Source organism: Gossypium hirsutum, chromosome A02 (genome assembly GCF_007990345.1).
Source record: "Gossypium hirsutum isolate 1008001.06 chromosome A02, Gossypium_hirsutum_v2.1, whole genome shotgun sequence".
Lineage (NCBI taxonomy): Eukaryota > Viridiplantae > Streptophyta > Magnoliopsida > Malvales > Malvaceae > Gossypium > Gossypium hirsutum.
In genome coordinates this window covers 104,216,297-104,242,784 of record NC_053425.1, presented here as the reverse complement: position 1 = coordinate 104,242,784, position 26,488 = coordinate 104,216,297, and the positions used below count along the sequence as shown (strand labels likewise).

At 30.2% G+C, this 26,488-nt stretch overlaps 3 protein-coding genes across 13 annotated transcripts; 2 read left to right on the top strand and 1 right to left on the bottom strand.

Moving 5' to 3' along the window:
• The first annotated feature begins 8,496 nt into the window (after positions 1 to 8,496).
• Positions 8,497 to 13,365, top strand: LOC107950501 (tRNA-dihydrouridine(20) synthase [NAD(P)+]-like). Of its 4 annotated transcripts, none has more exons than XM_016885352.2 (9): positions 8,497 to 8,745; positions 8,854 to 8,959; positions 9,278 to 9,416; positions 10,132 to 10,240; positions 10,335 to 10,471; positions 11,394 to 11,530; positions 11,812 to 11,918; positions 12,317 to 12,444; positions 13,098 to 13,365. In XM_016885352.2, exons 1-9 carry the CDS (start codon positions 8,701 to 8,703, stop codon positions 13,168 to 13,170), a joined length of 981 nt encoding a protein of 326 aa, XP_016740841.2. In that variant the 5' UTR covers positions 8,497 to 8,700; the 3' UTR covers positions 13,171 to 13,365. The 4 variants fall into 4 exon arrangements, with proteins under 4 accessions (XP_016740841.2, XP_040935728.1, XP_040935727.1 ...); XM_041079794.1 differs by having other exon boundaries at positions 8,540 to 8,745; positions 10,407 to 10,471; XM_041079793.1 differs by having other exon boundaries at positions 8,540 to 8,745; positions 10,132 to 10,285; positions 10,407 to 10,471.
• Positions 13,366 to 15,218: 1,853 nt separating this feature from the next.
• LOC121209319 (protein RMD5 homolog) lies at positions 15,219 to 19,104 on the top strand. Of its 3 annotated transcripts, none has more exons than XM_041079792.1 (4): positions 15,219 to 15,409; positions 15,886 to 15,928; positions 17,501 to 17,582; positions 17,676 to 19,104. In XM_041079792.1, the coding sequence occupies exon 4, from the start codon at positions 17,721 to 17,723 to the stop codon at positions 18,876 to 18,878; it is 1,158 nt and encodes a 385-aa protein (XP_040935726.1). In that variant the 5' UTR covers positions 15,219 to 15,409; positions 15,886 to 15,928; positions 17,501 to 17,582; positions 17,676 to 17,720; the 3' UTR covers positions 18,879 to 19,104. The 3 variants fall into 3 exon arrangements, with proteins under 3 accessions (XP_040935726.1, XP_040935725.1, XP_040935724.1); XM_041079791.1 differs by having other exon boundaries at positions 15,255 to 15,409; positions 17,501 to 17,576; XM_041079790.1 differs by lacking the exon at positions 17,501 to 17,582 and having other exon boundaries at positions 15,255 to 15,409.
• Positions 19,105 to 19,250: 146 nt separating this feature from the next.
• On the bottom strand, positions 19,251 to 25,494 carry LOC121209273 (uncharacterized). 6 transcript variants are annotated; one of them, XR_005904425.1, is made up of 3 exons: positions 23,958 to 25,431; positions 23,769 to 23,874; positions 19,251 to 20,159 (listed from the first exon to the last, which is right to left on the bottom strand). XR_005904425.1 is itself a non-coding variant. In XM_041079788.1 (3 exons), the coding sequence occupies exons 1-3, from the start codon at positions 24,921 to 24,923 to the stop codon at positions 20,055 to 20,057; spliced, it is 375 nt and encodes a 124-aa protein (XP_040935722.1). In that variant the 5' UTR covers positions 24,924 to 25,460; the 3' UTR covers positions 19,259 to 20,054. The 6 variants fall into 6 exon arrangements, 2 of the variants coding, with proteins under 2 accessions (XP_040935722.1, XP_040935723.1); XR_005904419.1 differs by having other exon boundaries at positions 19,252 to 20,159; positions 23,758 to 23,874; XM_041079788.1 differs by having other exon boundaries at positions 19,259 to 20,159; positions 23,758 to 23,874; positions 24,771 to 25,460.
• Positions 25,495 to 26,488: the final 994 nt, after the last annotated feature.

The window sequence follows — 26,488 nt, the reverse complement described above, 5'->3', positions numbered from 1 at the left end:
CTCTTTTCAATTTCGTCCTATTCCTCTTTTGTCGTTTTATTTCTTGCCCCATAATTTTAATCTGCTTACAAATCAGTCCTTTGACCTACTGTCAAACTTAAGGAAATGACACAGATGGAAAAATAACCTTATGAGTCCCTGTACATTTCTACGTTGTTTCAATTTTATGCTTTATATATATTTTTACTATTTATGCTTTAATTTTTTTATATTTAATTCAGTTCTTGTACTCTCGACCCTTTGGGAGTGATATGTGCTAGGGCTAGGATTATTTGCCCCCGAAGTCCCTAAATTTTTATACTATATTTTAATTTAATCCTTTACATTCTATTTTCTTATAATTTAGGTATTAAATATTGTTATATTATCAATTTAGTCCTCTACTTCCCTTTTCTTCATTTATTTAGCAATTCCTACTTTAAGTTTTGTTTAAATTTCAACTTAATCCCTCATTTATTTAATTTTGCATCTTCATTTACTATATCTTTTATTTTAACGCTTAAAATTCATGTTATTTATATTTCTCTTTTTTATATACATTTTATTTTATCCTTGTTATTATTATTATTATTCATATCAGTACTATGATAATAATCATGACATGATTATCGCTATTATTACTATAAATTGATGTTTTCTTATTATTATAGTTGCATTGTTATTATCTACTAGCATAGCATTTCTTTTATTTTATCTTTTTATTTTTCTTCATTATTCATTTGTTTATCATTTTAATGTCATCATTTCATTTTTACCCACTACTATTTTGCTTTATTTTGCTAATCACCATGTTGTGTATCGTGTTAGAATATATTTATCCATTTTATTACGCCAAAACAAATTAAAAAGTACATTGTTTTAAAAATTACGTTCATTCTACCAAACGTATAGGAAATATTTAAAACTGAGACAATGTTCATTATTTTTGAGATTCGAAGAGTCGTGCTCCTAACTTACGGAGTATGATCTATTTCTAAAATTGAAGTAATCGAATATCCTATTTAAAAAAAAACGAGATTTAAGTAAGGATCAAATGGTGATTATTCTTGTTTTCGAGGATTCAATGCATTGTGTCCTAACTTACGGGGCATGATCTTTTCTTCTCAACTAACTCGAAATAAAGCCTTTTCATAAAATTTGATTTAGTTAAGTGATTTTAATTAAAAAGAACATCATGCAAAGAGAGATCATATTTTAATATCTCTTTGATTTTTCAACTTCTGACATCAAAACATCAAGTAATCAATTAGGTACCAATTTTGGGCGTTATAAGGGTGCTAATCCTTCCTCATACGTAATAGATTCCCGAACCTATTTTTCGGATTTATAGGACCGAATATTACCGTTTTAGTAAATCTAACTCTTTATTAAAATGATCGAGTTTTGAGATGATCCAATCGCACCTAAATAAAAAAAAAATTGGTGGCAACTCCATTTTTATTTTTAAAATAAAAGTCGATTTCAAAAAAAGGTTTTGACACTTTTTATTAAAAATTTCATCTATTTCTTCTATTAAAATCTAATCTTTATATGTCAGCATGAGGTACACATGGCATACCACGTGTAACTGTTTGATTATTCTATTAGCTATGTCAATTTTTAATAGAAATGACCATTTTGTTCTTTAATTTAATATACAGAGATTTATTTGCTCATTATTTAAATAAATATTAAAATACAATCTAACTTTTAATACAAGGGTCTTTATAGCATTTTTGCCATCGTAATTATATAAAATATTAAAACAATTTTATCCGTATATATAAAAATGAAGAAGATTTGTCGGGTTGGGGGGGAGGTTGGTTCTGCATCTTCGGGGAATAAATGCTGCGAAAACAAAAGGGGCTGGGGGAGTTCCCAACTTGAAGGAGATAATTCATAATTGATAGATTTATGCACTTTTTGGGTCAAATTTTATATTCTTCTTTTTGCCGTCCTTTCGAAAACTACACTTCCATCCCCCCACCCATTAACTACAAAAAGGCAAAAACCCACCCACTAATCTTTTACTTTATTTATACAATAAACTTTTCATAATGTTGACCTAATTCACCAAATTTTGTAATCTTTTAGTGGTAAAAATATTGTAAAAGTTTTTATACTAATAGTAAAATTATATTTTATCTTTTTTTATTAAAAAATTAGATAAATTGGTTCTTATATGTTAGATCAAAGAAAAAAACTTAAGAACTAATGACTTAAATAAAAACTTTCGAATAGTTTAGTGAGTTAAATAGAATTTTTTTATTAATTAAATGATTATTTTATAACTTTTTTAAGTTAAATGACCATAATGTAAAATTAATAATAGTTTAGTGACATAGAGTGCAGTTTATCCGAAAGTTTAATGGTAGAGATTACGTATTTTGAGTTCAAATCTCATCATATGTATATTTATTTTTAAATTTTATATAAAAAATAAATATATCCTCAAAATAATATATATTTCAAAAAAATAGTTTAGGGACCAATCTAACGACAAAATTGACGGAGGGACCAATATTTTCAAATAAAAAAGGGACTTAATATTTCAAAATTAACATATAGGGACTAAATTTTAAAATTTAAAATAGGACAAAAACTATTGACATATTTAAAACTATTAAGGTGAAATCGACTCCTCTGAGAGAAGTATTGTCTTCGAAGTGTTGTCTTCTAGATAGTCGACCTGGACATCAACAATCAAAGAGATTGTCCCCATGTTGAGGTTTTGTTGAGGATAGTTCGAAGACAAGACTTCTCTTAGAGGAATTGATTCCCCCTTAACAATTGCAAATAAGACCAAGGTTGGTGGTTTGAGCTACAGTGCGCCCAGGTACCTCTATAATTATTCATACGCCCAATACTAACACCTATCCTGAGTTTTGTAGGTATTGATCTCCACCAGTCGAGGCACCTCCCTCCACGAACCATACATGACTCTCTTCAGAGGCTAGGGAGAAAACCCTGACACGGGAACAAAACCTTCGATTATTGAGGTCCAGATCGGCTGCCCAAAGAATAACACTTTAAAGACAATACTTCTCCTAAAGGAGTCGATTCCCCTTCAACAAAATCAATATAATTCGTATAAATATATCGAATTAATTATTTTAGTTATGCTAAATATGCTCTATTTGTTTCTTGAGTTATTTTCATTATTAATTTTTCCTATACGTTTGCTGTGCTTTTGTATCTAGAATTTATATTTGGTTAAAACATGTTGTTAATCCTTGCACCTTTGTAGAATTTAAGATTTAGCCCCTTTACTTAAAAAGTTAAAATTTAATCCTATCTTTTTAATTTAAAAATCACAGTCCAATCATTATCATCTTCGATTGTTTTCGTAAAAAAATTTCAACATAAGATGTTTATTTTTCGTCGATCATATGCCACATCACATGAAGTAGCCTAATCAAAATTTCAAGTTGACAAATTTTAAAGAAAAATACTTATGATTTTAATAGTTAGATTGAAATGTTTAAATAGAAAAAATATAATATGACTTAATTTTTAACTTTTTAGGTATAGAAACTAAATCTCAAATTTAGTCAAAGTACAAGGAAAAAAACATATTTTTTCCTTTTTATTTTCTCTATAATGTTCCTTTTCAAATACTTAAAAATTGATTAGATAAGTATTGCCGCCAAAGAAGTGTCACTAAAATACAAGTTGGAGTCAAATGAGGGTATTAGTCCCTTTCTTTTGACATTTTAATTTTTAAGGATTAAAAAGTCAAAATGCCTTTTGGAGTTTTGTTGTGCAATTTGGTCCCTTAATCCAATGACTTAAGAGCATTTGTACGGCCATTTTGCTCGTACAATGACTCTTTCAAGATTTTAATAGAAAACTAAATAAATAAATAAATGGGTCAATGACCTCTATAGCCTTTTTAATATGCATATGATATATTTGATCTTTGTGATGAATGAATGAAACATCTTTAGTTTTGATAAAATATATTTAGAAGAGTAATTATCTTGTCTTAACTCCATCATCTATTTTATACTTGGAAATGTTTGAATAAAAAAAATAAATTTTTTTGTACATACTACAATTTGAAAATAATTTACGGGGCTAGAAAACAATTTCACTATTATATTAATTTATAATTTTATAAATTTTAAAGTGTTTAAAAGTAATTTTGCATTTTTGGGGGGACGCATACTTCTTTTATTCGCTTCTGATAGCAACAATAATGGAATCTTAATTTTTAAGGTGCCGACAAAAAAGTAATGTTGTTTAAATTAGATAGGATCGCATGGTTGAACTGATTGAACCAAAAAACAATTAGCTATTGATCTAGTGAGAGGTTTTGAATCGATTGATTTGGAAACCACTATAAACTAATTGAACTGATTAAACCAGATTATTTGATTTTTTTATTATTATCATTTTTAATCAAACCATTCGAATCGTAAAATCGATAACTTACCCGATTTTACCACATTACAAGAAGTTATTTGCCACTTCATTGATTGATTAAGTATGGGTCAAGCTTAAATAAGATAATGTTGGTTGAATCTTGATTTATTTAAGGTCTAATTCTGTTTCTAGTTATTGTACTCTATAGGATTTGATATTTAGTCTCTCTATTTTTAATCTCCAAAATTTAGTAATTTACTTTAATAATTGAAATCGGATCTATAATAATACTAAAAAAACATTTGTTAAGTTAATTTTGTGACAAAATTTTAAATAAAAATTTTACTCACGTGATCAATATTATATGTGTGTAAAACCAAACAAACAAATAAAAATATTAAATATAAGAGTACAAGGACTATAAGCACAATTAGACCTTTATGTTATAGATCATCTTTAAAAGGGAAATTTAGTTAATTCTTTTAAATACCCCATTCAAAAAGAGAGTACAATACTAGATAAACCTGTGCAATTTTGGACACTAAGTTTTCCCCAAAATATTTGGTGTTATGATGTAATGGTTATATTTTAAAATTGTTTGAATATTTGGTTTAGAAAAAGAAAGAAAGAAAAATTAATAATGGATAAAAAATAGTAAAATAAAAGTAATAATGTGATATTTAGTCCTTGAATTTGGCGATATTTTTTAACTTGGTTTTTAAATTTTTTTTGTCCACATTAGTTCTTAAACTTGATATTTTTTTCTCGATTTTGATTCATGTGATGACATAACATTTTGATACTATATCAAGCCATCACCTAAAAAAATATAATTTTTCATTAAAAAAAAGTTTGTGATATGACATTAGCTTAAAGTGATACGTTAATACATAGACCAAAAATGAAAAAATTATCATAGTCAAGGATTAACGTAAAACAAAAAAATAAAAGTTTATCTAAAATGGAAAAAAAATACTAAATTATGTTTTATCCCAAATAAAAAGGACAATCAAACACAGAGAAGGAAGTTTCTTGAGTCAAGTAATGTTGTTTGTACTAAAATTATAGCTTAATTAAATGTTCAAAGTCCACGGAATTGTGTAGGTGAGATGAAGGAAATTTTCATTAGAAAGAAGTTTCGTCTATGTTAAGTTTGATTTTTTTAAAAATATTTTATTTATAAGTATTTATTTTTAAGTTAATGCTTGAAATTAACTATAATCCTTTTTCAATTTATAAATAAGAGGATAATGTGTTGTAGCGCATTTGAACTCACGTCCTTTTGAATTTAAAACAATACTAATACCAATTGAGTTAAAACTCAATTAATTTTTTTTCTTCAATCAATTGGAAATGAACAAAACCATGTTTTATTTCTATTTCTTGCTTGGGTACTAATTTTGTTTTAGTTTTAAATTTGTTGATGTCATGAGATCAAAATGCTTCTGCAGGAAAGCTCGAAGGAGCTAATTTTCTTAAATTTGATTTCTATTACGGTTGCGTTTTAGCATGGAATTAAGTTTTCTATAACTTTCTAATAGATGAGTGGTATCGATATAAAATTAATTTTTTTTATTGTATTATTTTTAAATATGACATAAAAATTATTTATATGATAAATTTCGATTTGATTTATTTAATATTGATGAGTTTTTTATTTTAAAAATCGAGTTTCGAATTAAATTCAACTAAATTTTTCATTAAACTTTTCGAGCTCAAGTTAGATGAATTTTTACATCTGTTTAATTAATTAAAAAATCTCTAATTAAAATAAATAAATTATGGATTAAGTTTTAGGAAGTTTTTAATAAAAATGAATATTTTGATTTGACAAGTTTTTTCTTTATCTAGTATATAATATAAGGGTAAATTATATTACTAGGCATTTAGTTATGTTTTTTTTAAGTCATCTAATTATTAAAAGTTTTAAAATGGTCATCTAAATTATTAGTAAATTTATTTTTGATCGACCAATCATGAAAAGTTATAAAATGGTCATTCAATTATTTAATTTTATCATTTCTGATCATCCAACTATCTTAGATTTTTAGATATTTTTATTTTTATGTTACCTAGCTGGTGGCCAAAAAAAGAAAATTAATTAATTATTTTATAATTTAATAACCAAAAAAGAAAATAAAATTGGGTCACTTCTCTAGTTGATATTGATTAAGACTAAATTCATTTAGTTAAGCATGAGATTTTTTGCCCAAGTCAACGATTATGAATGGAAGTAAACTTGCACCGTAATGTCAATCCGCTTTTTATTCTACTTAAATAACAATAATAATAACAAAATTTTAATAATAATATTTTATATCTATTATATAGAAGTAAGATTGGGCAAGAAAAATCGAGAAATCGAATCTGATCTGAATCGAGGTATTTAGAAAATTTATGAATATAGATGATGATTACTTGAATCGAATTTAATATTATTTTTATTTAATTTATGAAATATGTAAAAAATTATTTAGACTGATAAAAAATCAAAAGGGTTATTTTTTATTTATTTGATTTTTTAAAGAAATATTTATAAAATAGCTTTGAAGTTTTATCAAATAATATTTGAAAGATACAAAATAAAACTCATTTTTTTCAAAATAAATCTAAAAATAAATTAAAAGAATAGATAACCAAATTGAATTATATGGTTTAAAAATTTTCAAGAAATTTGATTGAACCGAGCCAAATTCATCCTAAATTGAGGTGTTAACATAATTTATGCTTTGCTCAAGCCTATCCTAGTCCAAAATATGAATCTAAATCTTGTAAAAAATGACTTAGTATACTCACAAATGACTAATCCATACTTATTTTAAGTCTTCTTATTTTAAATTTTTAAATTATATTTTTTAACTTAAAATTTTAAATATAAACCACTTAACAAGCATTTTTTAATTTACATTATAATATTATATATATAAATTTTATGCGAAAAAAAATCTCATAAGACATCAGAATAAAATAATATATTACAATATTTAAAAAGAGTTAAGATTATACTAATTCTACATTTTCTTGTGTTTGTTTCACATAAAACAGTTTGGTAAACAGAAAATGACTTATAGATTAACGAAAAATAAGCTATTTTTCACTTATCTTTTTGAAAAGCGTAAGTTATTTTTGGGAAAATAAATCCTCTACGAGTAATTTTATTTTTATATAAAAATTAACTTAAAAAAATTTAATATTATTATTGATAATAAAATTTATTTTTATTTTAAAAATATTTTAAATTATTAAAATATTATAATTTTTAATATTAATAAACATACGTATTTAATTATTTATATTTAATCATAAAATAAATTATTAATATAATTAATATAATTTATTATTTTAATAGATTATTTAATATTTCAATTTTATTTTAATAATAAATTTTAAAAAATAATTTTAAATAATATTCTTCACATATTATTAAAAATATTCAATTTTAATATTTTAAAATATTTATTAAAATTATAAATATATTGAAAATAAATGTTTTGTAGTATAAAGGTTAAAACATGCCACAAATCCATGTACTCTTCACAAATTTAGAATTTAATCCCTATACTTTTATTTTCGAGAATTTAATCCCTCTACTTTTCAGATTTGAAAATCAAGTCTAATTGTTAACATTGTTAATTTTTTTGTCAATTTTGTTGATTTCACATTTTTAAATAAAAATACCCATTTGGTAGTCATGTAACTAAAAAATGATGTTGTAATGGACCTGGATTTAACAAAATATTTTTAATATATGTAAAAAAATGTAAAATATAAATTTATAGATATAAAATAAACTCAATAATAAAAAAAATTAGAAAACCTCACATGCATGTTTGTTTCATTGAAAATAATTTTATGAAATATTTGCAGTAAATTTATCAAATAAAAGAAAATATTTTACACAAATTCATTCAAACATTAAAAAGTATTAATTTTTCCAAAAAAAATTAATTTTCAAAAAATATTTTTTAAAAGTTATTTTCAGTAAAACAAATAAAGCCGAGACTTAAATATTGAAACTTAAATCTGATCTGTATTTTAAATTAACTTAAATTTTCTTTTTGTCCAAATCAAATTCGAGCAACTTGAGCGGGCAAAATCGGCCCGTGAAGAATTCTATTTGTAAAGTAGATTTTTTTATTATTTCAAATTAGTGTCATCATTAATGGGCTCAGAACTTGAGATTTAGAGTTAGGGTTTTAGGCCTTACTTCTTGCTGAAGCCCAATTCTGAAAAAAAGTATGTTGATTCTGTTTCCAGGCGCCGGTTTTCGCCGTTTAAAGTCGTTCCACACAAATTTTGCGTGCGTTTTTGTGGCTATTATTGCTCGTCTCCGCCGTCAACTCCGAAGCAGCAACAATGGAGTACGAGAACAAGCTCGTTCTCGCTCCCATGGTTCGAGTTGTAAGTAAATTGAACTCCCGTTACCAAATTCTCACTTTCTTAATCAGTTCATCTCTTCGTTTTGAAATTTCACTGTGTAATTGGACTTCTTTTTCTTGGTTGTTCCAGGGAACGCTGCCATTTAGATTACTAGCGGCTGATTACGGTGCAGATATTACATACGCCGAGGAAATTATTGATCACAAGATTATCAAATGTGAGCGCATAGTTAATGGTATGTTACACTTGTTTTTATTCTTTTTGAACTTACTGGATAATTCCGTTAATGCAACAAATTTTAGGACTATTCTTCTTCTTCTTTTTGCCTTAATAAGGTTAGCTTTAATCTCATGGCCATGTACATGCTTTTAGCTTTTCGAATTAATTGGAATATCAATTCATAAACGACTTTATTTTTTCAATGAAAGTGAGACAGAGGATTGGAAAGAGGATAGCACCGTCTTTTAATGTTTTTCCGTTTGTTTCTCTCGTATGATTGAAATTGAGTTGATTTAGTCATATTTGTTTCTTTTTCCATTATTGTTTTTCGCAGATTATATCAAATCAACTGATTTTGTTGAGAAGGGAACGGATAATGTTGTCTTTAGAACCTGTAATGAAGAGAAGGGTCGGGTTGTATTTCAAATGGGCACTTCTGATGCTGTGAGGGCTCTAAAGGCTGCTCAATTAGTGTAAATTTTATACCAGTTTGGCATTCTTTTTTCTTGTTGTCATGCAGTTGCAATGATGCTCATGAACTGCCCCCCCCCCTCTTTTGTTTGCACCATCCTTTTATGCGTGTCATTTTTATTCTAGATGAGTACTATTAATTACATAACAATAATCTAGAAAATGACCCTTTTATTGTATTACATTCTCAAGTGTTATCATCAAATCACTTTCTTTCTTGTCTCTTATGGAAAACTCTAGCTTAGAATTCTCTTCGGCATACAGAAGATGGCTTGAGCTGTAGGCTATTGGAATCCACAAAGGTTTTTTATCAAGCCATAACTATACTGATAATGGTTAAATTTGGAATCCACCCGCATTTGTAACTGAATCGGTTTTAAGATACACTAATCCTTTATCCATGGAGCCTAGGGCTGGTTAATTTGTTTTTTGTTCTTCAATGTTAGTTATGCTCCTGATAACTCCGGGTTATCATGACAATAGTTGATTGATTTATTAAATGCATGATTCATGTTAAGGGGTGTCTTTATTTTTTCCAAAAATTTAAGTGATTATGATAATTTGATCATTGCTCCGTTCCAACTACTTGTCTAACAAGTATATGATTATTTTATGCAAATTATTATTCTATTTTTTATGATGTTGGAAATAATTAATATAGGCAAAGTCAGGATTTCTTTTTGACCTTTTTAACGGTGAAAGTCAATCTTTCTACAGGTGCAAAGATGTTGCTGCCGTAGATATCAATATGGGTTGTCCCAAGTCATTTTCTGTGAGTGGTGGCATGGGTGCTGCTTTGTTGACAAAGCCTGATCTCATACATGATGTAGGTGCCTCATATTATTGGAAACATCCTTTAGTTTCCTTGCCAGTGTGTGCTCTTAACTTTGATCTTTCACATTATTATTTTGCTAATTCAGATTTTAACAACTTTAAGGAGGAACATAGACACTCCAGTAACATGCAAGATCCGACTTTTAAAATCATCCCAGGATACAGTAGAACTTGCAAGGAGAATTGAGAAGACTGGTGTTTCTGCTCTTGCTGTCCATGGAAGGTAACTGTAGATGCAATCTTTTGTGTGTTTGAGACATTTATGACTTTTGGTGTGACTGCAATTTGGCAATCAATGAGATCAAAATTAATGGTTTCGATGTTCCTTTGTTGGTATATATAGCTGTTTCATCTGTTTAAAGTGGATCGATCATATAATATACCTTTTTAGCCAATAGTCTGTAATGTATTTGTCATATCTATGCTAATTATTTCTTCAACTTTTCAAAGTAGTTAAATCTTAACTTTGTTGGATCAGCCTGGAAATGGAAATCAAAATTGGAAAAGGAAAACTCTTATCATATTCTTGATATAGCTACAGAATTGTGTTTCTTCAAGTCTTTGTTCTGAACCATTACACTTTCTGTATAAGCAGGAAAACGACCTTTTATCTGATGTTATATCTTTCAAAATACAATATTTGGTCATGATTTTATATCAAAATCGGTAACTTCAATGGTTAGCTTAAAGTTGTAGGGTGAGGGGATTAGGTGATACATTTTTGGTGAAATCTGGCAGGGAAAGTGAGGCGATGATAGAAGCCTGATGCTTCTGAGAGAAGGAAAATATAATGCTTTAGGAAAATGCTACTCTTGGCAATCATATAAATTATTTAGTGTGCATTAAGTGTCTGGGAATATAATGATGACTAACAGATAGCAAAAGTTCAAACTATCAACCATCAAGGTGTTGGTCTAGTAGCGTGAAGGAGGATATTCTGAGAATTAAAGTTGTCTTTGGAAAGTTAAAGGCGTGATTCTTAGGCCAATGAATAGATATTCGTTGTAATGGTATAGAAGATTGTTGTGGTATCAACTAGAAACCAAATTAGGGACACCATATGGATCGTGTTTCTGTGCTTCTATCACATTAGGCCTTTGGTTTTTTCTTAATGATGTGTTGTATTTTTCTTGTTAAAATTGCAGGCAAGTTGCAGATAGGCCAAGGGATCCTGCAAAGTGGAATGAGATTGCTGATGTTGTATCAGCATTAACTATTCCAGTTATTGCAAATGGTGATGTTTTTGAATATGATGACATTCAGCGCATTAAAGTTGCAACAGGTGGCTAAAAGATAACTTTGGTTTTCTAATGATATTTTACTTATATTTCTGTTCTTCCAAGTTTTTAAAATGGTACATGTTAAGTGACTAAAAAACATTCTTGTACCATTAGTATTATATCCTCCTTGCCCTAAGCACTGCCACTGTTATGTTGCGAAATTTCCTATGGATTCCAGACTTAAATTTTTATGCGGTTACCAATCCTGAAGTCTTTCATATTCTGTACATAATTTTATATTGTGGCCAGATATGTGTCACTTGATTTTTTTTCTCTCTTAAAGGTGCTTCATCAGTTATGGTTGCAAGAGGTGCTCTCTGGAATGCTTCAATTTTCTCTCCCAATGTTGAAGCACATTGGGAAGATGTGAAAAAGGAGTATGTTAGGAAGGTAGGTTTGTCCCTACTGGCCCACTTAAATACAACTTGATATTGTGCTCCGAAATTTCTTCTTAAACAATGACAATACCTTTTCTTGAATCTATACCGGTTTGACAGAGGAATGCAATTTTACTAAGTATTATTTAAGTTCACTAATCTCACTCTTAGGTCTAAGAAACATGATATGTGATAAAAAAGAAAAAAGTTATTGAAGTAAACCTGTGCTTGTTGAGTAATGTTTATAAATAAGCAAGTTCTTCTGTTTAATGCTCCCAATTAATTCTCTGCATTACTGAAAACTTTCAAGTTTTTGTAGCTACTGTTTCTGCATGCTGGTTAACTTTCACACCTTTTGATACTGAATTGAACTTGCCTTGGTTTACAACTTTTTTTGACCTCTTATTTCAGAGCATATTATGGGATAATGACGTTAAAAGCACAAAGCATACGTTAAAGGAGATGATAATGCATTACTCCTGCCTTGAATTCCCAGAGGGAAAAGCCATCATCAAGTCACAAAATTTGGCAGATCTAGCGTAAGTATGATTTTAGGTTTACATTTATGGGTTTTGGTTGCCTGTTTTGCATTATTCAATCTCTTTCCCATCTGCATTTGCATTATTCATCCATTACAAGATGGTTGCTCGTCTTGATTATACTACAAGATAGATATCTTTAACTATGTTACCTAGATTAATGGCGAGTGTTTGAAAATTTGTCCTTTTAAGGTTAACTTGATTTAGAAGTAGGGTTTTATTAGTTAGTATCCTTAGGGTACTTAATCCTATTTATAGTAATAAGTACAAAATTCGAAAACTTGATATTCATCATTTTCAAATATCAACGCATCAAAGTAAATACATTAGTATATATAGTAACCTAGAGTGCTCTTAGAACAGCCATTAGCAAATTCCATAAAAGTATTACCCGATTACTTGTTTTAACTGGCCTTTGCTTGCCAAAACGAACTCAAAGTATATTTAATTTTCTTAAATTTAACTTCTACTCGTATTAAGAACTCAGCCTAGAACTTAATACAAGGGCCTTTTGTATCAACATCATACAGTTGTATGTGTGCATCGTTGCTCACTACTTCTTTTAGAGTTCTCAAAATTCCACCACTGCCTGCATGTGTGATCCTATTTCTAAATTTTCAATTCTACATATGGACCTCCATCTGATTCTCCAGGAAAGTTTACGGGGACGAAGAATATTACGAGTCGGTTAGGGCGTACAGGATCGCACTCGATAGGCATGCATGACAGCACCAAGAACCTCCAGTAGACTGAACCTGCAAAAAAATGAAAAAAGAATAAGAGGTACCCACTAACCAACCTAAGAAATTAAGGGTTCCTGCTGCTGTTGTATCTTTACTGAAATATATGTTACATTATAACTCAATAGCATGTATTGGTCTTTGCAATTGTCTTGATATTTTAAATTAAAATTATGTCAAAGAGTGGTGAATCTCTTAAGCGTATAGCCTGATTGAATTTTGTACACTTTTTAAACATTCACTAATAGATAATTGTTAGTGTTAAATGGTTTAGAATTCAAAGAAATTAGATATTATATAATTTTCTGTTATTAAAAAGCATTAAAGGAGTGAATTTATGTTGCTTCTATTTATTAGTGTTGGATATTTATATTAAACATGCATTTGAATGGAAATACAAGGATATATGATTTATGGAAAAGAATTTAAAAAAAAAATTGACAACATATTATTAATTGATGTCAATTAAAAACCTTTTTAAGTTTAGTTTAAGAATATAAGGATATGATTAGAATATAGACAAAAAATTATCTTGTTTGTAGAATATATTAAACAGACTTGGACTCGAGTTCATTTATTATTTAAAAATAATAAAATATCAAATTATATAATTTCATATTAATGTTTATATAAAATATTTTAATTTTAATTTAAATTAGATCGGGTTTACTCAACGATAAAAAATCATTACTCAAGCTTAGATTGGGTCAAACGGGCCATTGAAACTATGAAAACTTGAAAAATAAATTTTAAAATGCGAATTGATTTTTTTGAAGAAAATTATATTTTTTTATGCTAAGATGATTTTCGCTCATTGTTTAATAATTTTTCTTGAAATTATTTTTTTAATTTGTTTGTGGTGAAAAAACATAAAACAAATTATATTTGTTAGAGAAGAAACATTTTTCTTGGACAATTAAATTTATTTTATTATTTTATAATAAATTATATCTCATATAGATTTAATAATATTATTAATAGATATTTAACTAAAACTTAATTTAAAGTTAAGTATATTATATATATGGGAGTAAATAGTGATACAATGAAAATAGAGTGATAAATGAAATTAAGTAAGATTTAAACAAATGCTTATATTTATATCTTTATTAAAATATTCATATTTTATGCAATAAAACAAAGTTGTAATATATATTTATTATTAAAATATTAATATAATAATTAATTTTATTCAATTTATTTTTTATATAAAAATCAAGTTAACTATGAGAAATTACATTTTTGAAAATGAGTTATGTTTTTTAAAAGAGAAAAGTCATTTTTCAGAGAAAAGATTTATTTTCGGTTGATCAGCAAATTATTTTCCACTTATCAAACCATTTTCCATAAAACAAATGTAAAAAATATAAAAAACTCGTTTTCGTAAGTCATTATCTGTGAAACAACCACATTCTAATTTTATTTCAGTACTATTTGATAAGCTGAAAAAAGTTGTTGAATTTATATTAAAAAATTGTTTTAAACTATGTCTCTATTAAAATGCACCTATTATTAAAATTAATATAATAATTGACTTTATTCAAGTTAATTTTTATATGAAAATCAAGTTATATAAAGAAATAATTTCTAGATAGTAATTTATGCTTTTTAAAAGATAAAATCCTTTTTCAGAAAAATTGACTTTTTTTTGTTGACCAAATTATTTTTCATGATACAAACGCTAAAAAAATAGAAAATATTTATCCTAAATCATTTTATGTGAAACAAACATATCCTAATTTAGTATTAAAATGATGTTATCTATCTCAATAATATTAATTATTTTTTATTATCACATGGTAATTAATAATATATTAAATATTTTTTAATTTCAATTTAATAATATAGTAACTATATATTTACCCTAATTTAATATATATTATAGATGATAGATATATGTCAATGTTTATAAAATAGATAGATTATAAATTAAATAATTATAAATAAAAAATTTTCCGATGATCATGGACGGATCAAAATAATCATTGATTCAACAACACTACATCAACGGCCAGGATTCCTTGATCCTGATCCATTACACAAACCTCCAGTTTCCCAAATAACCCCCGTATCTTAAACGGGCATAAAACAGCAATAACACAAAACCTCTATTCCCTTTTTCGCCATTTCAGTCCTCAAAATCATCCCCTTTCTTCTCCTCTCTTCTTCCTACTCCCCACCCCCACCGAGATTTCGCCCTCGCTGATTCTCTACACCGCAAATCCGTACGCTCTTCCCTTTTTTCATTTTTATTTCCTTTTGAAAAATAAATTTTAAAATCTATATTCAAATCTTAATTCTTTTTATTCTAATATAAATTATTTAATTTCTTGTTTATCTTCGTCTTCAATTTCGTGTACGTATATAAAATTATTATGGATTTCTCTATTTTTAAATTTTTTTTATCTTTGGTGCTTTAGTTTCAGTAATTGATTTGCAGTTCTTATTAATTTAAATGGCGTTTTTAATTGCTTGTTCCTTCGATTAATTTGTTTGATTTAGTTAAGGTTTGATCTCTTTTATGTTATAAGTTTCGATAATTATGCGATTTAAGTTATTAACGGCCCTTTCTAGTCTTAGATATCTTGTATTTTAAAGTTGAATTTGTAATTGTAACTACGAATTTTGTATTGAATGAGATCCATCTTATAATTTTCATTTCAATTCGAACACTGAATGTTGATTATTCATTTTGTTGCAGGAATCATTTCAACTTTTACCGTACGCCCCGAAGCTTTTGAATGGTAATTTGATATTAATCTGTTTTCACTTAGTTACTTAGAAAAGTTTTTATTTTCTCTCATGAATTCTATGGAATTGCTGATTCGAAACTGATTGTTGATATGGACTTATAATTTTAAGTACTATAAGCTTTGTGTTTTTGTAATTCTTAAATCCAATTGAAACTTTTATATTATTCTTTAAAGTGGATATCGATTTGTTAATCTGAGAATCAGATTGATTATGTCCTGTTCTTTGCCTAGGGCTTCCTTTAGATGTCAAGATCATTCGTATAGAATATATGTCATGGTTGTGCATTTCCTTTTTGCTTACTGTAATAACAAGAATATTAACTTTGAAAAATAACCTTTTGTCCTATTTATATGTAGTATTGGCTATACCATGCTTATGGAAGGTGATAAATAAACTCAGCTTGAATGAACAACTTTTATTGATGTTTGCTAGTTTATTTTTAAGTTTGATTGTGTTTGTTAAGAATTCCAAAGTTGCATTTGTGTTTGTATGTTTGTGTTCATTCGTTCAAATAAATGAACTTATTCGTAAACTTAATATAATTGAATATGTCGACAAACAATTAAAAATCTGTTCATGAATAGTAAACCGACAAACCATAAATAAACATATTTCTTATTATTTAGATATGAAATAATCAAATATAAATATTATTTTATTTTATTATAATCAAACAATAAACAAATTCTAAATGAACATAAATGAACTGAACATGTCTTGTTCGTGTTTGGTTAGTTTAGTAAACAAGCCTCAAAATCTAGTTATGTTTTTGTTTACTTAGTTTGTTAAACGAACATAAGTGAACTGTTAATCAAACGCGTTATTCATTTACAATCCTAGTTAACACTATGGTCTCAGTAAGGTGACTAATAGTTTAGTTCGGCATTTGTAGATGCTATTCACGTCTTTGCTCTCCTTTCCCTCGCTTGACATTAGCATTTTGTATTGAATCAAATCTTCTCACTGGCTATTTCTAAATTGTTATGTTTCCAGACCACCTTAAATGTGTTTTCCTTCTGTTTATACTCAATGTTTGCAACCTCTATCTTCTCCTTTATACTCAAAATTTTAACTCTTATCTTTATTTGTCAGTGCAGCATTGTTAATTCTACCTTTACTTGTTCAATCCTGTAATACATTGTTCATCTTATTTACATCTAGCAGAATTTCCCCTTTGTTTGAACAGAATTTGTGGTTACACTAGACTTCCAATGTATCTGGTAATCTTTTATTTATCTAAATGTGCGTTTGGTAATCAGGATGTATTGGCCTGCTTGTGCATCATCTAGAATTGATTCAAGTACTTAATTGATGGAGCTGTTTCTTTGTGCTAAAGTTGTGCCTGGTTTCTTAGAAAAAGATGTTTAAATTAATAGACTAAGAACTGTTCAAGACTTTGTAGACTATTCGTATTGTTATCAAACTTTTCTTTTCTTTTCTTTTTCTCTTATTTGAATCTAGATGGCAATTGAGCATCTGAGGTCATTGTTTGCTAATTTGTTGTAATCATGTTTTCTCTAGCATTCTTATAATCTAACGCAAACCTGATATTTCAAACATAGGTTTAAATTGAATGGACTATAGAGTGCTATATCTGCAGCCTGTGACCAACCATTAACTATCGGCTCCAGATCTGAGGTCTTGGTACTTTTTCTTTGTGTGTTTGTGTGTTCCCACATATAAGTTCTTTGAAATTAAATATTAACTGATACGAATTCTTTATTGCATTCTTTGCAGTTGCTTCTGTGACAAAATATTCTAATATAAGGACTGATACTGTGAATGGGATTGACAATGGAGTTGAATAACCTGAAGGATGCATTTGATCGTGTAGCAAAGAAGCAAAAGCTGTCCTGCTCTAAAGTGCAGGAAGTTATGGATCAGATTGTACAAGAAATCGAGAAGGCAATAGAAATGATGCAGTCAACCACCCTTGACCATAAATCTATACTTGCTGAACTTAAGCAAAAGTTGCATGAAATTGCTCCACTCGCTCAGCTAGAAGGCACACAGAAGGAACTCAACATTGCATTGAGCAAGTATCCAAAAGCTCTTGAGAAAACCCTTAATCCTGATATATCCAAGGCTTATCGAAATATCGAGTTTGATTCTCATACAGTTAACCAAATAATTGCCAGCCATTTCTATCGGCAGGGCATGTTTGATGTTGGTGATTGTTTTATAACTGAAGCTAGGGAAGCAGAAGCTGCTGCTGCTGTGAGATCGCTTTTTCAAGAAATGTATCAAATACTTGAAGCCATGAAGAGTAGGAACCTAGAGCCTGCCCTGAAATGGGCAGCCGCAAACTCTGATAAACTGAAAGAAAATGGTTCGGACCTCCTGTTGGGACTCCATCAGTTGCAGTTTGTGAAAATACTACAGAAGGGAAGCAGAGATGAAGCACTCAAGTATGCAAGAACTAACTTCGTTCCTTTTGCCGGAAACCATATGGCTGAGATCCAGAAACTCATGGGGTGTCTCTTGTATTCCGACAGACTTAGTGAGTCCCCATATGCTCATTTATTATCACCAACCAATTGGGATATAGTGGCTGAAGAGCTCACTCGACAGTTCTGCAACTTACTGGGGCAGTCATATCGGAGCCCATTGAGTGTGACAATAGCAGCAGGTGTGCAAGGTCTACCACCACTTTTAAAGTTTATGACAGTTATGGCTGGGAAGAAGCAAGAATGGCAATCAATGAAGCAGTTGCCTGTGCCGGTTGAGTTAGATAAAGAGTTCCAATTTCATTCTATATTCGTGTGTCCCGTGTCCAAGGAGCAATCGACCGAAGATAACCCGCCGATGCTGATGTCGTGTGGTCACGTGCTCTGCAAACAATCCATCAACAAGATGTCGAAGAATGGATCGAAAACTTTCAAGTGCCCGTACTGCCCATCGGATGTCGATGCGGCGCGGTGCAGACAGCTGAATTTCTGATTATGTTTACCCTAAATTGCAAATGGGGTTGTATTAAAAAAAAAAACAGAACTGTTTCCTTTGGACTGAATCAAAAATTATGTCTAGAACTAGAAATTGTTTGTGGTGAGATGTTGACAAATGCTGGTCAGCAATGGTGCAGTGTTTATTGATGAACTACTTGTAAATAGAAACTCTTTCCTACATCCATGCATGTATTGGAAACCTAATTCGTGATTTCCGTTCAGCTGAATTTATTTTTATTTTTAATAATATTTTCTAAAATTTTATAGTTTATACATGTCTAAAATAATATTTTATATAATGGTCTTTTGAAAAAAAAGTAATTATTTATATAATTTTTTAAAGTTATTTTTCAAAAATCTACTCGGATGAATTTCAATTTTTTTCTTAATTTTAACATTAGGGATATTGGTGTTGTGGGCTTGGGCGTGATTTGCTCAATGGGCTTTTGGTGAGCATCTCTCTCCATAGGCCTTTTATCTTTGAAGATCTCTATTAGATATCCATGCTTCTTGGGGCAACTATTGTTTTCAATTAGGCATACAAGTTTAAGGGTGGGTTTGGATGAGTGATTTAGGTGTGGTGCATTTAATTTATATTTTTTCTCACATTGTAGTATCGTTACTGTATTTAATCTCATCGTCATTGTTATTTTTATACTAATCGCAAGTAGACACATTGCCCATCTAAACCCATTCTAAATAGCAGATGATAAATTTAGATTTTTAAATCTATTTCTAAAAATAAATCAAATTCTCCTAATAGATATACAACTTTAAATTTATTATTGGTAAAAATAAAATGGATTTAAAATAATAGATATTGAATTGATTTTGTTTGTCTCTGTGACACGTTTCTCTCTGTTTGTCTCTCTGACACGCTTCTCTCTGTCTGTCTTTTTTTTCTTTTTTCCTTATGGGTGTTTGGTTTGTCATTGTTCTATTTTTATTCTCTTGGAGAGTCGATTAAGTGATTCTTTTTATGGAGGAAGGAATAGCCAATTTGAAGCTAATGGACGAGGAGGAAGAAAAGTTTAATGAAGAATCTGCTATGATGGAATGGAACTATCAATATTGTTTGGTTGGGAGCTGTTTAACCGATAGCGTAGTTCATTTTCCTTCTCTTCGCAACATTATAGACGATCTCTGGCATTCCATTGGTGGGATCTGTATTTCAGGTTTGGGGGATAAAAGATACCTTTTCCAATTCTTTCATGAAGTTGATATTAAAAGAGCGATATCTGGTACGCCATGGTTCTTCAATAACCATCTGCTTATTCTGCAAAAAGTTCAAAATGGAGAAGATCCGTCAAGTATCTTGTTAAATTTTATTGATTTTTGGGTTCAAATACATGATTTGCCTCTTGGATTAATGATGGAGACGATGGCTAAACAATTTGGCGATTTTATGGGGCAGTTTATTGAATATGATCATGCTATTCCGGCGATGGGACTTAGATTATACGTATTCGTATTCGATTGGATGTGTCCACGCCGTTGAAAAGAAAGAAAAAGATTCGGATAGGAGAAGAAACGACGATTTATGCTCGTTTTCAGTATGAAAAGTTGAGTTTATTTTGTTTCAATTATGGTAAATTGGGGCATGGTGAGAGTTTTTGCCCACTGCGACTACGAATTGATCCAGCTAAAATTATCTTTAGGTGGGACATCTCCTTAAGGGCGGTGGCATGCCGAAGGAACAGTACAGTGAGTCGGTGGTTACGTACGATGGATGGTTCTGTTTTCAGCAGTACAGATTTGTAAAGGAATAATCAGCACAACAATTTTAGTGGGGAGAGTGATACTGAGAGAAATTAAAGGGGTGATTTGGGGATAAGATCTTTAATTCCTAATTCCATGCCTTTGGAATCTGGTCAAAAGATATCACTTAAAGGGCTGGACAGATGGCATAATTTGGGTAACGGGGTTTCGACTGAAAATGTGAGGGACAATGGCCTACTAGATTTGATGCTGAATGAGGAAAATAACCCATTAATTATTTTGGAAGGGAAGAAACGTCAAAGGGTTGTGGAAGATTCAACAACTAATTTTAGAAACAGCTGGAAAGGAATTTTGCTTGTTGTAACGGCTAGCTTTGTTGAACAGAGTAGCCAAATGCTATGAAGATCTTAAGTTGGAACGTTCGTGGTTTGGGGAGATCACGAACTGTTAATAGGCTCAAGAACAAACTAAGAGCCGTTAATCCCTAAATTTTGTTTCTAATAGAAACAAAATTGAGTTTGAAAATGATGGAAATGGTTAGACTAGAATACAGTTTTTTAAATGGAATTAATATTGAGGCGTCAGGTTTTAAATGTGGTTTATTATTGGGGTGGAAAGGAAACTCGTTGGTTTCGGCTCAAAAGTTTTTCTTGTTGTCACATTGATGTTGAGGTCCAAGATAATGATGGTAGTGATGTTTGAAGGTTTATGGGATTTTACGGGCATCTAGAAGAAAGGTATAGAAGTGGATCTTAAGAGCTACATCGATAGTTGGGCCATGATCAATCGGTTTCTTGGGTGGTAATAGGGGATTTTAACGAGATCATAAGTTCTTTTAAGAAAAAGGGTGGTCTCCTTAGATTAGAATGTCAAATGGAAGAGTTTCGAACCACATTGGAGGATTATGGTCTAAATGATTTAGGCTACACGGGTAGGTGGTTTACGTGGGAGCGAGGGAGATTTTTGTCAACAAATATAAGGGAGAGGCTTGATCGAGGGGTTGCTTCTTTGGAATGGTTGAATCTTTTTCTGAACTACTAGGTGGGGCATTTAAGCCATGCATTTTCGGATCACTGTCCTATTCTATTGGATACTATTGGAAAACAAAGGATAGAGCAAGTTAATGGGATTAAAAGGTTCCGATAAAACAGACTAATGGGATTAAAAGGTTCGGTTTTGAGGCAAAATAGTGTCTTGAAAACTCTTTTGAGGAGGTGGTTAAAAGAAAATGGGACTTATTATCAGGAAGTGTGCCGAACAAGCTTAAGATCTTGGGCCAGCAGCTTTATCAATGGGACCAGGCCAGAAATAGGGAGAAAAAGAAAGTCGGATAGTTTAGAAGAAAGGTTAAACAACTTGTATAGCCAGGATCCTACCGATGAGATTTTAGCTGAAATTCTGGATGTTCAACTGGGTCTTAATTTAGAGACTGGCCAAGAAAAAGTATATTGGGAGCAACGAGCCAATATTAATTGGCTAAAAAATGGTGATCGGAATAAGAGTTTTTTTTTCCATAAAATAGCTGTGCAAAGATATAATACATGAAAGATTAACAGTTTGGAAAGGGACGATGGTAAATAGGCTTCTACGGCTGAAGAGATGCTTCAACTTGCTGTTAAGTACTTTGGTAATTTATTCTCGACTTTGGAGGCGGGTGCAGATGATCGGTTATTCGGGATTGTAGAGAAACGAATTTTTACGCTTATGAATGTAAAACTACTCAAACAGTTTAATGAGGAGGAGATTGGAGCAACTGCCAAAGATATGGCACCATTGAAGGCTATTGGTAATGACAGTTTTTCTAATTTTTTTCTTAGAAGTATTGGCACATTGTTGGGCCTAATATTGCTAAATTTTGTTTATTTATTTTAAGCGGTGAATCTGAATTAGGAGAGATTAATAAAACACACATTGTCTTAATTCCTAAAGTTGAGAAACCAATGAATTTCTCTCAATTTAGACCTATAAGTTTATGTAGCGTTATTTACAAGATCATTGCGAAAGTCTTGGTGAATCGTATAAGTAGGATTTTGGGATGTTACATTAACGAAGCTCAATGAGTGTTTATTCCAGGAAGACTTATTTCTGATAATGTGCTTATTGCTTATGAGGTCTTACACTCTCCTAAAATGAAAAAGAAAGGGAAGAAAGGTAATTTTGTGCTTAAACTCGGTATGAGTAAAGCGTACGACCGTGTTGAATGAGACTTTTTAGCTGGAATGATGATTCAATTAGGTTTCCATGCTGATTGGGTTGTTCTTATTATGAGATGCGTTTGTTCTGTCAGCTATTCTGTGTGCCTCAATAGGGATATGAGTGATTGGTTTACGCCGCCGCGAGGGTTAAGACAGGATGATCCTTTAAGCCCTTATCTATTTCTAATTTGTACTGAGGGATTCTCTACTTTGCTTATTGAGGCAAAACAAAAAGGGTTGATGAGAGGTGCTCCTATTAGTAGGGAAAGATTATCGATAAACCATTTGTTCTTTGCAGGATATTGCATTTTTTTTGGGGACGCTTCGAGTGAAGGAGCTAATGTGGTCCGCAATACTATTCGGGAGTATAAGACGATTTCGAGACAAAGAGTAAACTTTGATAAATCCCTTATTTACTTTGGTGCCAATGTGGACTCAAACATCAAAGAGATAATTGTTAATCTTTTGGGTGTTCGGGTGGCTTCAAATCCAGAAAAGTATTTAGGCTTACCAATGATGGTTGGTAGGAAAAAGAATTGGGCTTTTGCTAATTTTGTGGACAGGTTCAGGAAAAGAATCAATAACTAGAGTGTGCGATATCTTTCTATGAGTGGTAATGAGGTTTTTATAAAGTCGGTTCTTCAAGCAATATCGGTTTATGTCATGCAATGTTTCGCTTTGCCGAAATAGCTATGTTGTAAATTAGAAGGTATTATGAAAAATTCTGATAGTCAAATTCTAAAACTGCTAAAGGCATTCATTGGAGTACGTGAGATGTGTTACGTAAGCCGAAATGTGCTGGTAGACTGGGTTTTCGAAATTTGTTTTTTGTTTAATAAGGCATTATTAGCAAAACAAGTGTGGCGTATTTTATCCCAACCCAATTGCCTTTTAGCTAAAGTATTTAAAGCCCATTATTTTCTGTTTTCAGATATTCTATCAGCAAAGGTCGATTCTTACCCTTCGTTTACCTGGAGGAGTATCTGTGAGGCTAGAAAATTGATTGTAGAAGGGATTATTTGGCGAATCCGCAATGGAACCCGTGTTAACATTTGGAATGATCCGTGGCTCCCTGGTCTAGAAAAGAGTAGATTATTATTCCAAAATTTTATTCCTCAAATGAAAACTGTGAACCAATTAATTGAATCAGAAACCAATACCTAGAATAAGGAGCTTCTTGGTAGTTTTGTTTATGAAGATCAATTAAAGCGTATCTTTGCCATCCCAATTAATAGCCATGGTTTAGAGGACATGGTGGTATGGAAACATGACACTACTGGGGAATTCTCTGTAAAGATCGATTATCGGGTACTACTTACAGAGCTTAATCAAAATAAGAGTTACAACCTTCCTAATGCATAAAATTACATGGGTTTCTATAAGGCGCTATGGATTATACAAATTCCTTCTAAAGTAAAAATCCATGTGTAGAGGTTGTTTAAAAACTTGGTGCCGCATTTTTGTACTCTTGCTAAGAGGAAATTAGTTACGGATGTTATCTGTCCTCTTTGCAAGAAAGATCCGGAGGACTCAGATCATCTGTTGTGGTCGTGTTGTATCTTACGACAACTATGTAGTGGCCTTCAAATCAAGATGGCTCCGGTTGGGTGTACCTCAAATTACAAATGTCATTTTGTTAATACATTTCTTGCAGGTGACGAACATAACAGACAGATTATATCTATCTTTTTATGGCACTATGGTACCGTAGAATTAAATGTGTGTATGAAGGTGTCAAGTTCTCATTGCAGAAAACTTTAAGTTTCATCCGAGGATATCATCAAGAGATATGTTTAAGTCATGAGAATATAAAGAGTTTTTCCAGTTCAATGACAGAAAAGTTACGGAAACCACCTAATAATGGGTTTATCAAAATAAACTTTGATGCGCCTTTTCAAAGGGACTCTAGAACTTCTATTGCTGCAGTTTTGGCTAGAGACTACAAGTGTGAAGTTGTAGGGGCAAGTACTTACGTTGTTGAAAATGTCGTCTTTTGTGGCTGAAGCACGAGCTTGTGGAAGGCTTATCTTTTTTGCAGTCGACATGGGTTTTCGTCGAATTATCTTGGAGGGGGACTCTCTGATTGTAATAAAAAAGCTTAAGACATCTGCGAAAGATAAATCCATTCTCAGCTCGATTTTTCATAATATTCGTTCTACTGAGAAGAGTTTTGAAAGTGTTTCTTATCTTTTTTCCTCGGGAGATTAACAGGGCGGTTCCTACTCTTGTTTTGGAAGAAAAAAGACGGCAAGTCTCGTGCATCCGGATTGATGGCGTTCTCGAATTGATGAAGAAGATGGCTATTATGGATCGAACGATTTGGTTCCAGAATAAGTGAGTTTTTGGGGTATGCTCTGATTTTGGAGAAGGTTCTTGCGAATCTCCATGATTATGTTTAGAGCTTTCAAGTTTCTTCCTTTACTCCTCTCAGATTTGAGTTTCGCAAGATTGGAAGAAAGTTTGGCTAATATTTTCTTTGTTCTGTGATGTTTGGGTTTTGGCATGAGGCGATTTATTTTCTCATTTATGATTTGCTTGTTTTCTATGTGCGTCTTTTTATCTGGTTTTGTTGACTGTTTCGATTTCATTTGGTTTTGTTTCCTATACTTTTCTCTTCTGGTTCTGATTGGATGTTGGAGTCAGTTTTTGAGCCGTGTGTCATTATTTCCTTCATTAATAAATATCAGCTTTATTCTAAAAAAAAGATATTAAAAGGTTAATATCTGCACTCATTCTGAATTTGTTAGAAAGAGTAATTAAAATATTCTCTGAATTGCTAAAAACCGAATTAAATATCCACAATGGTTTAAAGTCAATAATCTATCATGCTTAATGGAAGTATTTATTTATATAATTGAGAGAAAACATTCTAGTTTCTTAAAAACATTTCCAACCGTATGGTATGTTTGATACAAAATTAAAACATTATTAAGAAATTATTGTAAATAAATGTGTTAATTGTACCAAACATCTCTAAATTGTGATCCTCATTTTAAATTGGCTCTTAATTTTTTAAAAAATTTTAAATATATATATCTAAACTATCGATGTTATATCAATCAACTCCAATTATTAAAATCGTTAATTTAACCAATAGATGACATGTCAAATTTTATGTGACATAATTTAAAATGAATTTTTTTTAAAAAAAAGAGTAAAATGTGCCGCATAACTTCTAAAAGTAAAAGGAAAAAAGAGGAGAGTGAGTGATGAAGCTTTTATGATTTTTACAATATTCATATTTCTTTCAACTTTTCATTTTAAACCATGCCATATAAAATTTGACATCTCATTTAATAGTTAAATTATTTTAATAATAGAATAACATAAGTTATATAACCTAAACTGTTTAGGGTGTAGTTAAAATCTTTTAAAATTTAGGGACAAATTTAAAATGAAAGTTATAATTTAAAGATAAATAAATGAAAGTGTATAAATAATATTAGAGAGCAAAATGTACTTTTTTATTTCCTATGGTTGGGTAGTACTAACAAAAGAAAGTAGAAAGAAATTAAAAGGTAAAGCATTCATCAATCAATTACCTCTAAAAGTTTATCATAGTTTTGTGCAATTTAAGGAAATGCCATCAAATACCCTTCAAAAACCAATGAAAGTGAAATAAAAGAAAATAAAAAGTCTAAAAATATATTTTCAAAGGAAAAAGAAAACAACCTTTGAATCAGCACTTTTT

Bases quoted from the DNA above. Each gene is read 5' to 3' on its own strand.
- LOC121209273 (XM_041079788.1), bottom strand. From the start codon at position 24,923: ATGGATTTATCTTTCGCAGATGTCTTAAGCTTTTTTATTACAATCAGA. The intron at 23,875-24,770 runs GTAAGTACTTGC...ACTCTTTTCTAG, and splicing joins AAGACGACATTTTCAACAAC to ACCAGGGAGCCACGGATCAT. The intron at 20,160-23,757 runs GTAAGAATCGAC...AACTTTTTGCAG, and splicing joins CTCCTCCAGGTAAACGAAGG to AATAAGCAGATGGTTATTGA.
- LOC107950501 (XM_016885352.2), top strand. From the start codon at position 8,701: ATGGAGTACGAGAACAAGCTCGTTCTCGCTCCCATGGTTCGAGTT. The intron at 9,417-10,131 runs GTAAATTTTATA...ATCTTTCTACAG, and splicing joins CTAAAGGCTGCTCAATTAGT to GTGCAAAGATGTTGCTGCCG. The intron at 11,531-11,811 runs GTGGCTAAAAGA...TCTCTCTTAAAG, and splicing joins GCGCATTAAAGTTGCAACAG to GTGCTTCATCAGTTATGGTT.
- LOC121209319 (XM_041079792.1), top strand. From the start codon at position 17,721: ATGGGATTGACAATGGAGTTGAATAACCTGAAGGATGCATTTGATCGT.